The sequence below is a fragment of the Scomber japonicus genome, chromosome 7 (assembly GCF_027409825.1).
Source record: "Scomber japonicus isolate fScoJap1 chromosome 7, fScoJap1.pri, whole genome shotgun sequence".
Taxonomy (NCBI): Eukaryota; Metazoa; Chordata; class Actinopteri; order Scombriformes; family Scombridae; genus Scomber; species Scomber japonicus.
In genome coordinates this window covers 12553454-12564919 of record NC_070584.1, presented here as the reverse complement: position 1 = coordinate 12564919, position 11466 = coordinate 12553454, and the positions used below count along the sequence as shown (strand labels likewise).

General features: G+C 44.2%; 1 protein-coding gene across 1 annotated transcript; it reads right to left on the bottom strand.

Moving 5' to 3' along the window:
• Positions 1-569: 569 nt before the first annotated feature.
• Positions 570-10453, bottom strand: cbarpb (CACN subunit beta associated regulatory protein b). Its single transcript, XM_053322538.1, has 9 exons — positions 10391-10453; positions 8678-8826; positions 6717-6778; positions 5932-6094; positions 5216-5387; positions 4677-4832; positions 3994-4231; positions 3247-3436; positions 570-2061 (listed from the first exon to the last, which is right to left on the bottom strand). The coding sequence occupies exons 1-9, from the start codon at positions 10436-10438 to the stop codon at positions 570-572; spliced, it is 2670 nt and encodes an 889-aa protein (XP_053178513.1). The 5' UTR covers positions 10439-10453.
• Between the last annotated feature and the right edge of the window lie 1013 nt (positions 10454-11466).

Here is an 11466-nt window from a genome sequence, read left to right as displayed (position 1 = left end):
GGTTGGAACATATAACTGTTGTCCAGATCTGTAGCAGTCCACTTGTCTAATAGCACCTGGTTTCACAGTGGATCAACAAGTGTAGCGACTAAACTGGCCATTAGCTTCACTGTTTCTTACTGGAGAGCAAACACTGAACTGACGGACACACCAAAATAGAGAACAAATAGACTACAGGCACATAGAAACAAATAAATGTGAAAAAACATTATTAAAACCTCATGACTTTCGACTGTGATATGTTAGCTGCGTCCAACATTATTTTATATTGTATCTTTCTTCATCAATGAACTGTAAAATTGGCAAGATTGACCAGCTTTATGATGCCAACAAGCACAAGGAGAGACTGGTCGCATTGCTACTGAATTAACTATCTATGTTTAACTGGGAATAATTGTTTAATTAGGAACTGATTTAAAGAATAATCCCCGGTTCTTTTTCATGGGTCTGGATCATACCATTCAAGCTGTATACAGAGACACATTCAAACTGAGGCAAGACAAACCAAACAGAAAGAAAAGTGTGTATCAGCAGGAGTGAGGTTGACGATCAGGACGACTGGAGCCCTGCTACACTGGGCTGTGGTCTGGAGAAGCGTGTGTAGCCGTCACCGACACACACTCAGTTGCTGTGTCCTTGGTCCTGCGGAGGCCCATGTACAGCCTGTCTTCCAGGTTAGCAGTCAGTTTGTCTGTGAGCTCTGCTGTGATGGTTTGCGGGCCATAGCCTGAGTCGGGCAGCTGAGGAGGGGGCGAACGCTCATCCAGGGGCTCGGGTGGGAGTCCAGACTGTTTGCTGTCCTCCTGAGGGAAGGGATGCTCAACCAGAGGTGGGGAAGAAGACGAGGCGAGTTCCTCTGTGTCTCTGGCAGTGACACCCTGCTCTCTCTCCTTACCTCCATCCTTGGTAGTCGTAGGGTCTACCTTCGGAGTTTCAGGAGCGCTGGCGTCACTGGTCTCCTCATCAGGTGCGCTAACAATGCGGGGGAGCGTGCTGTGGTAGCTTGTGTCCAGTGGGTAGTTTACACTTTCACCCCTCCGTAGCGGGGTTCGTTGTCTCTCAAAAGAGGACTGAAAGTGTCTGACACCAGGGTCGCTCCACTGCTTGTGCCGCTGCCACTGCTTGCGAAGGTGGATTCGGGACCGGTGCTTCCTCAGCGGTGACTCCTGCTGGTCAAATTGAGGGTCGTGGCGGAGAAATTCGTGGAAGAGTGCGTCTGTCTTCTCATCTATGCTATAGTCTCTCCGGTGCAGGCTAGGAGGTTGAGGTGAGGGCTGTGCAGCCTCTCGAGGTGTGAGCATCTGACCGTATGGGAACCAGCTCAATGAATCAGCACCAGTTTCTATGGAAACTCCTCCACTGGCGCCCAATAGCAGCTCATCTTCCGGCCCCTCCTCAAAGAGATGAGACTCAAAACTCTCACCAATAGTGCCAGATCGCCCTGCATTGGTAAAGTGGTGCCTTTTCTCATGGGCTGTTCTGTCCTTCGGGCTGCCACTGGTGCTGCTGCTCCCAAACAGTCGCAAGTCTTCTGGACCACGAGATGGAGCCTCTATCGATACATAGCCGCTGTCCATCTGCAGCAATTTACGAGACCCTGTTTCTCCATCGCTGCCCCCTCGCTCTGATTCTGTGGTTTCCTGTTTCCTCTTTGTGGCCGCCTTCACCTCCAACTTTTCATCCTTGTACACCAAAAAATCCTTCTCATCCTCTCCACCCTCTGTCTCATCCCCTAAATCCTGGGATGGGTAGCTAGGGAGCCCTCCTCTGTCCGCCTCTGTGCGTCCGCCCAGCGAACACACACTCTCAGCATCGCTGCAGACAGAGTTCCTGTCATTGTTGCTGCTTTGGTCAGAGGCAGCGGACTGTTCCAGTGTTGCACGTAACATCCAGATGTCTCTGTAAAGTGACTGTGGGTCCTGGGGATCTAGGGGGTCCAAAGGGTCAACACATTCCCTCCTTGCCAGGGACAGTGCTTCATCTTGGGGATCAGGGGATAGGCCAATCACCCCTGGTCCACTATAGCTGCAGGTGGGCTCCACCAACACCTCTACCTCTACCCTATAGTGTGCACACAGGGAAGGAGAAAGAAGATAAAATGAAAGGAAAGAGGGAAGGGAATAAACACAGAAACATACAAAACAAGTGTCAGTGTCAGAGCATTGCCTAAATATCACATTCATCTGAGACACGGCTGTGTTCACAGTGCACAGAATGATTGTCATGACTTGCAATGGCTGCTGTGGCATGTCCTTACACTGAACTCAGCTGAATAGTGATGCCATGTGTGCTCAGAAAATTATCAGAAAAGTGTTCTTCTTTCAACAGCAAATTTAAAGAATGCATAATGTATGGAGCAGACCATGACTTGGAAATGACCATGAGGATCATTATATATCTCGGGTCATGGCAGCTTTCAGGAAATTGATTTTATTTTCAACAACAAACATTTGCAAACATACACAGGAAATGCTGATTTAGTTTAATATTCAGTGAAGGAAAATAAATGCTTATATAAGAAAGAACTTAGGCAGATTGGTTATTTTTGTTGCATAACATAATATTCCGCAAACTATGTTGCTACAGTCGCTATCTTAAAGCAACAAAATCATAGTGACTGTTGCACTTTGGCGAACTTCATGACATTGTCAGATCATGTCAGCGATGGAATGGTTTCCTATGCCAAATATAAACCCTGTGTCCCAATTCTCCACTCCACTCTCCAAAAAAAAAGTGCACTTTGGGAATCCCCTGCAGCCATGAAATTGGTTTTGAAAAACATCTTGTTTACAGTGATCTTGTTAAATAAGGATCAGACTGTGGTTAAACTATAGTAAGTGCAAGTAAATGCAAGAAAATAATACTTTTCAGTGACTTACAGTGTAATTTTCCTCACAAAGTCAGTTTTTATTTGTAGCAGATTGAACTGTATCACTGTTCATCTGGCATGTTTTTTAGCAATAGTGTTTCAGACAGGTTATTAAAGTACACTTTCATGTTAAGTCAAAGTGATCGAGAATTGGCACTTAGAGCTTTACCCTTCTAAATACATATATACATGCATATATATGTATATATATATATATATATATATATACATACACACATATATACATATATATATATATATATACACACACACATATATCATCATATATATCACTCTAGTTTTCTAGCTACAGGAAAGAAATGAGTGCAAGGCAGCAAAGCAGTGGACAGGATGAATGGCAAGGGAATTAAAGATACCTGCCGAGGGAGGGGGGTGGTGTGGACGGAGGTGAGAGGAGGCGTGTTGGGGGCTGGCTGGGACAGTAGGTGATGTCCTGGGTGCGGGCAATATACTGGATGAGGTCTATGTGGTGTGCGTCATTGTCATCCTGGTCCATGCTCTCGCTGGCAGCTCGCTGGCGCTGGAACTGTCTCCTCTTTGGGGAACCTGGCCCATGGTGGACGTGGGGGAGAGAGTTATACCAGTTAGTTATACCAGTTGGGTAACAGCAGGCAGGAGTGAAGTGACACTTAATTCTGGGAAAAGCTTCCATCAACTGTTGAGGTTTCAGAGGGGGATTTGGGGATCTTTTTCGGTCTCTTGGTATGAGAGAAGAAGTGAGCTTGGGCTAGCGAAGGGAGAAGTGTGTATGTGCAGGATGAAGGGGATCGGCAGGGAGGATTCACTCAGGGAATCAAATTGACTTGGAACGATCAAACTTTGCGTCACTGGGCCATCTGTTTCGTGTGTGTGTATCAGTCAAGAGGCATTTCACAGTTGGTTGCTGGAGCCCCCTGCTTAACTATTGTCTGTTTACCATGAGAGACGGTTGCTAAAAATACTATAGATAGAAATACATGGAAACAACAGTTTAACTTTATTTTCCCACTTACGATTATTACAAAGAACCACAAAGAACAAATCACTTCCCTGCTGCACTGGCACACATAGACTCTAAAAATAATTTACCAGAAACACACCTCACACTATCAAGTATCCATTACCTCTGGTGTCCAGACTTGAGGCTCTCTGGCTGCTGTCCAGCTTCCATTTCTTGATCTTGAAGTAGGGACTGGCCCCCTCCAGACTAGCATGGCGTCGCAGTTTAGTGAAGAACTGCAGCACAGGCCCTTGGCTTCCTGCACTGCTGCTAGCAGGAGAGGCTCCGGTCCCCACTGTGGCCCCTCCTCCGACACTGATGCTGCTGCCTCTGCCCCGAGGCCCCGCTACCATCATCTCAATCTGAGCAAAGAGAGAGAAATGTGGTCGGAAAGAAAACCTGCCATGACTAGTGGTCTGTGTTTAATCTCCACTGACAAGGACGTTCCACACAGGCTTCCTTGTTTACCCATCAACCATCATTCTTTTTGTTTATCCCTCGGGCTCTATGACCCTTTAATGTCCTTATGGATGACTCACAAGTTGACTGATTTGTTGAATAACTGGTTGGTTCACTGGTTAAGTGAAGAAAATTCATCACTTTACAAATGATTACCTCCATGAACTTAATGTTGGCCCACCCTGTCTGACCCATGCACACTCTGGACTTGTGATGTATTTCCCTCCATGTTTTTCAGCAAGGAAATCAGTGTGACATGCCAAATATATGAATTTCTTCATCATAATTGGGAGCAATGAGTTATCACCTGATGTGAAATTGCATATACAGTAGTTGGAGGTTACTTACAGAGCTGGAGCTGGGCTCTTTAGTGCTGAGCGCTATAGTGTTCTCACTGAAGCTGGTGTCCACCACAGTTGAGTTGAGAGCATCTCCAGGGAGGGCACAGCTGGGATTGACGCTCAGGCTGGTCAGTGCCGTTTGTGGTAGTGGGCACAGCATTGGCTAAAGGGAAACACACATACACACACTAAGTGTTTTCTGCAAAGCCTTGTTCATTAACCCAGTTATCACATAGCCACAGTCTACTGTCAGCAAATAAGTAGCTCTATTTGTTGTCATGTTAAGGAAAATAAACATGGATGAATATCAAGCCCAGTTTCCCTCCCAGACAATCAGCCCAGCACCAGCGATTGAACAGTTTTACCTAAAAGGGAAATCAATGTGCGCGACCTCTTGAAATGAGCCAGCACAGAGATCGCTGATCCCTGTGTTTGGCTACATTAGGGTGATACATTTTCTTGCTCGGACCCGACTGATTGATGTTCTAATTGGCCTCGGTCAAGATTAATGATGCATCAGGACTAATAGTAGGTCAAGGCTGTCACCTGGAAGATGGAGAGTGCTGACTTAGCGACAGGGCGCGTTGTCATGGTGATGGTGTTCTCAGCTGAGTCGCACTCATGGATAGTGACTATCTTTAGGGCCGGAGGAGGGATGTGGAGGTGTGTGAGCCGGGCGTTCTTTAGGTGGTGGAAGTCGCCCTCGGTCAGAGTGTACCTGAGGGTGGAAAACACAGAAATAGAAATTTAAATACCTCATGGCAACCTGCTGCACAAACATCTCACTGTGTGTAGTTGCTTAGCTGTAACAGGGATTCAGTCAAATCTGTGCAAGATGAGATGCAAGTTTCATACAGTCTTGATAAGTCATAATTCATAAAGCTTATCCTCAGTGAGAGACAACAGGCAAGGGGAAATATCTGACTTCAAACCCATCACAGCTACATTAAGCCCTACAGAATAATTCCTTCTAAAGAATTTGCATATCAGGCTCAGGGCTTTAAAGAGAAAAGTAGGGCACTGAAATAATGCAGAAGGGTGAGAGTTCTTTGTGCCCACAGCATGCATAATGCATTCTGAATTAATTCACTTAACCTTAACTTACACAGCAGTGAGGTGGATGCAGTGAAATGTATACATCCTTTGATCTCAGAAAGCGGCAAAGCCAAGGCCCAAAGAAACTAATGAGAGCTGAACACCGCATAAAAAAGCAATTGTGAATGTGGGCTTTCGTGTACGATTGTGTGTTCATGCTTTCTGACCTGCGGCCCTTCTCCTGGGTCTTCTTGCCATGATCGAAGAGCGCAGCCTCATTGAAGGAGACACGGCGGCCCGTAGTGCCCGTGGAGAGGAAGCGCTCTGTCTCTTGGTCGTGAGAGCTGGCCATTGACAGGCAGTCTGATTCATCCACCCTGATGGTGATTTCTAACCAGGGTTACGAAGGGAGAAGAGTCAGAAGAGACAGACAAATAAATAGTTAGATAGATGGATGGAGGGGAGGGGGCGGTGGCAAAGAAAAAGACAGAACAATTACTTTTTCACATTTTGTATGTGCAAGTTGGTCTAAGTAATAGCTGATGTTTAATCTAATGTATCCTTGGATCACTTTATTTTAAGAAAAAGTCAACTATATAACTGAATTAAAGCAACTGATGTTCGCCTTTGTGGAGAATGAGTATGGTAATATGGCAAACTGCTGACTGGAAAAAAAAAACTTGCAAATGCAGTTTGGTGCCAAAACTGCCTTTCAATAAATCATTTTCATTGGAGACAGAGTGCATTCAGTGGTCCCAAAATGTCAAAATGTGTTCCAGGAATGGCATGGCTACTTAAACTAATTGGGTCGAGATCACAACATTTTAATGGACTAGATTACACATTTGTGCTGACACGATAAAAATATCTCTGCTTCTAGCATCCCTCCATCACCATCAATCCAATCCCAGCCTTGCTGGCTCCATCACTACCACCCTCAGTTACTCGCCTCTTTATCTGTTCCCCCATCCCTCGCTCCCTGCATCCTTCCCTTGTCCGTTTTTTCTCTTACCATGGGTGGGCTGTGACTCCTCCACATAGGTGGTGTTAGTTTTCTCGGGGTCATCGCTGGCCCTGGGGCACACAAAAACATTCAGATCAATTATGTGACAAGATTACCCCTGAAGTCTGTCTTTCATCTATCAATCCCTGCTGATGCACAGTACAAGGCTTTATGGATCACTGTTACTATTTGACCTTTCTGTTCAGAGTATTATAATGCACCTGGACCTTTTCTGTTCAGGTCAACAGTTTAAAAATACAGCTATAAGACAATAAAGGGCAAGGCTATGGGACTGAATGTTTAGTATGCTGTTTGTCTAAATGGCTGCCTGCCTGGCTGTATAATCAATGAGGGCCTAAATCATTGCCAGTAACTTGATAACCTTCAGGGCCAGGGGACCTCTTGAACTGATGAAGCACAGTGCTTTATTGGGTTGTGCATTTTCACTCATCTTTAAGGTCACAGAAGAAATACATGTTACATTGTTGTTGGGATGGTTCTCTTTTTAAAAAAAAATCAGATAACTTCAATAGCTGTTGTTCCTCCATATGAGCTTCTTAAAACCCATGCCCAGAATTTACTTTATGAGGTCCTTTCTAGTCAATTCTCTCCATCTGATATTTTTGTGCAGAGTTATGAGTTGTTATGTGCTTGTGTGTGTGTGTGGGTGTGAAGCGACTTGAGGGACTGTTCCATCCACCCAGATCTGTGCTTCTTCTTGTCTTTCATTTCCTTTGTGGCTCCCACATCCCTATGTGTGAGTTTGCATTCATGTGTACGTGTGTGTGAGAGTGTGTATTCTTCTTGTACACACAGGGCTGAGTTGAGACACGAGATTAATCACAGCCGATGGCTGCTATGAAATCTCATTACACTCATCATTTGTACCAGTCTGGCCGATTCTCCTCTGCTCTCCCTCAGCAAACCTCGCCTTTTCACGGCTCAGCCTCTGTGCTCTGTGTTTATCTACCTCTAGCTGGTATGCTCTTGTATATTTAAGTTTACGTGATGAATGCATGCTGCTGTGAAGAGGGACAAAGCGTCTTGAGGGTAGCCGTGTTACTGCTGAATGAACACAGATGAATCAGAAATAAATGAGCATGAATATTGAATGTGCTTCCACCAAGGTGTTTTCATAACAGCCCCACAGGGGGTCTTGACAATCAAACAGCAGACTTGTATAATAAGTGAAAGCACTGTGTTGTCCTGCTTTAACACGCTTACATGAGTATCTATAGGCTTACATAATTTTTTTCCTACCAGCTGCGATATGGCTCTCCTCCATTGTAAAGATGCTTTAATCTGCTTAATGGATCGCTGCATTGTCTGTTAATGGAATCATGCTGAAGATGGTTCTGGGGTTCACAAGGCGGAGAAAACTGGACAATTCTATAGGAGGTAGTTAGCTTAATTTGCAATTGCAATGAGCCTCGTCTATTTTAGAAGTATACTTGCTCAATTTAAGTACTGCTTCGTCTCCCAATAGCAGTTGCATGCGAACCCCGGAGGAACACCTGTGCACGTGTGTCTGCTACCTTTGTGAAGCAAAAAATCTTTAGTTTTAGTTGAAATTGCATGAGGGTGGTTTTCATTCAAGTTTTTGTGAATTTTCAGGGATGTAGAGTTTGGTGTTAGACTGTACCTGGGGGGTTCAATAACAGGACACCACACAATAATATGTTATTATGGGAAAAAAACAACACGACAATCTGTCGACTCAAAATTACCATAGAGTTGACTGAACACCTTTGTGTCTCAGTGTCAAACAAAAACTGAACATTACAGCCTCATAGTTATTGCAGGTATCGTATTATTGCTGCTTTTATTAATATGTTGCATCAGTTCTTATTGTTGAATCCTTATAGTGGCTTGGAGCTTATGTACTGCTGCAGTCTTTATAAGTCACATTGAATAAAGGTGTCAGGTGAACTGGTACAAAGATAAATGTATTCATAATTTTTCATTCACACCTGGTGCAGCATTGCCCTCTTCGACAGCAGCGACGGCAGGTGATGAGGAGGACAGAGATGAAGATCAGTGTTCCTACCAGGAAGATGGAGAGGATCACCAGGAGGAGCACATACCCATCTTGCTCCTCCTCGCTGTCGAATGGGATCTCCTGAAATACAAAGGAAAAGGGGCAACTATAGAAAAACAGATAGATATACAGATAGACGGGTAGATAGATAGACGTGCTAAGTTTGGATCTCAAGTGTGATGGTTGAGAGAGAGAAAGAACACAAGTAAAAGCAAAAAGCTTTCCACATCGACATCAAAGCAGTGGAACTACTCTGTTGGTTAATGCTGCTTCTCTCTGAGCTGAGGGATAACTGAGGGGAAAACACTCAAAACTCTTTCTTCTTTACTTTCTTTCTTCTAAAAACGTGAAATGACATGTCTGAGACATGTAGGCCTGGATTTACTACCTTACTGTGTATCTGCTTTTCCTTCACATCAACACCACACAGCTCAAAAGATTGATCTAGCCCCACTAGTTGGTTGGCCTGCATAAAGTGAATCTATAAATGCAACAGTGCAATTAATCAATAAATGCCAGGACTATTAACCTGTCTACAGCTATGGGAAAGCTCTCTCTCAAGGAGGACTGAAGAGTGAATTAACCACACAAGGGGCACTGAGAGAGAGAGTCTTTGGTACCTTCTGTCCTTTGACTTGGACAATATTATTTAGTTAGTTTTACCTGGATAGACATATTTCACTATAGGATGACAAGACATCTTGAAATTTCTGCCTCATCAGTGGAAAAATTATATTAAATCCACATAAAGTTGACTTATTGTAATAAAAAAATATTATAAATCAAGAAAATGTGGATTAAAACTGTTTTTCTGGGGGTTTTTTTAATCAGCCGTACTCCAGCCGTAACATTCAAGATCAAATCTGATCATGTTTTTCTGTCATTTGATCAATAAATTCTCAAAAGCAGTGAAAAAATGCCTGTTACACTTTCCTAAAGCCCAAATTGAAGTCCGACTAAAAAGCTTTAATCCAAAGATGTTCTGATTATTATCACATACGACAAAGAAAAGCTGAAAATATTCACAGTCGAGTAGCTGGAACCAGAGAATGTTTGGCATTTTTGTAATGAATCCATTAACAAAATATTTCCCACCTAATTTTCTGCAGATTAATTCATTAATAAACTGATTGTGCTTGCTGTTCACCACATCAAATTTAAAACATGTACTTTATTAAATGATGTGGAATTATTATTCCTATGAAGTTTTATTCTACAAAACTGGGGCTTGTTTAAATGACATGATGGCTGAATAAAAGAAACAGCTACAGATCTCCTGCTTTCACAGACTATCAGGGTGACATGACAACCAAGGTTATGTAAAGATAACAAAGTCTCGATGGACAGTGTGGGGGGAGAACGATCAGCAAGTGTTAATGAGTGCCAGACTCTGACGTCACATTGTAATTTCTCCGCGAGGGGAAATTAAAGCTGAGATTAGATCACAGATTTAATTATTTCGGGTCCAGGTCAGGATGTTCTCTATTAGCCAGTCAATCGGCCAGAGGAGAATATGAGGGAAGAGCGTGGTTCTGTTGGTGAGCAGGGCACGACGTGCATGCACGCACACACAAACACACACACACACACACACACACACACACAGGAAGTCTGAGAATAAGTCAGTGGTGAAAGGCAGACTTACTGTGGAGTTTTTTGGTAGGATGTTCCAGACGGTAGACTCATTGCTCATGGTCCAGGCCAACTATTGAGTCCCCCTGAGAGATAACACATGCACACACACACAAACAAGGAGAGAAAATGACTATTACATGGAGCTGACAAAACTCAGCCATCAACTGCTGCGTTTGTATCTGCGTCAACAAATCCACACAATGATATGCTGTATATGTAAACACTGAAGAAAACTTCTCTTGAATACATCAGAAAAAGACTGGTGGTGCAATCCAGTTTCGCTGACTGATGTCTAATAAGAGAGCAAATGAACTTTTATGTGAAGCTGTAAAATATGGTAAAAAATACCAATCTCAGCAAAAAAAAAACCTTGTAGCATCTCTAACAGACTGCAAGACCAGGCACAGACCAAGTGTTTACGGCATGGGCTCGTACGCATGCGTTAGATCCCACAGAAGATGCAAATCGTAGCATCTCTGCTGTAAATCATCACCCATAATTCTATATGGGCCGAAGACTCTCCATCTACACCCCCCAACCCCCTCTCTCTCTCACACACACACACACACACACACAGTAGAGAAAAACAGCAGCTCTTACTAAACACTGGCTCCAGCAGTTGAGTTTCACTACCACTGCTGCTGCTATGCGCTCTCTCTTACAGATCATAGCCATTAATACTGCTATGCTGCACCAAACGCCCACACACACACACACACACACACACACACACACACACACACACACACACACACTGGATAGATCTACTCACCCAGCAGGAGAGAAGCAGCATGCCAGCAGCACTCAGCACTCCTTGCTTGCCTGCCAGTCACTGCAGCACTCAACTTCAGCACCACAACCTGTAAGCTACTGCCGAGCTCTTTGCTGCCTGCCTGCCTGCCTGCCTGCCTGCCTGCCTCTCTAATTCCCTCTATCTACCGTCCAAGCAAGAAAACTGTTACGGGAAACACATCAGGCTGTGATCAGAATGCCTCCCTTGCAGTAGCTACTGTTCCCAGATCCTGCTTTCTACCAGCGAAGAGTCTTACCCTGATGGAGGGCAGTGCGTAGCAGCTCTGGATGTGT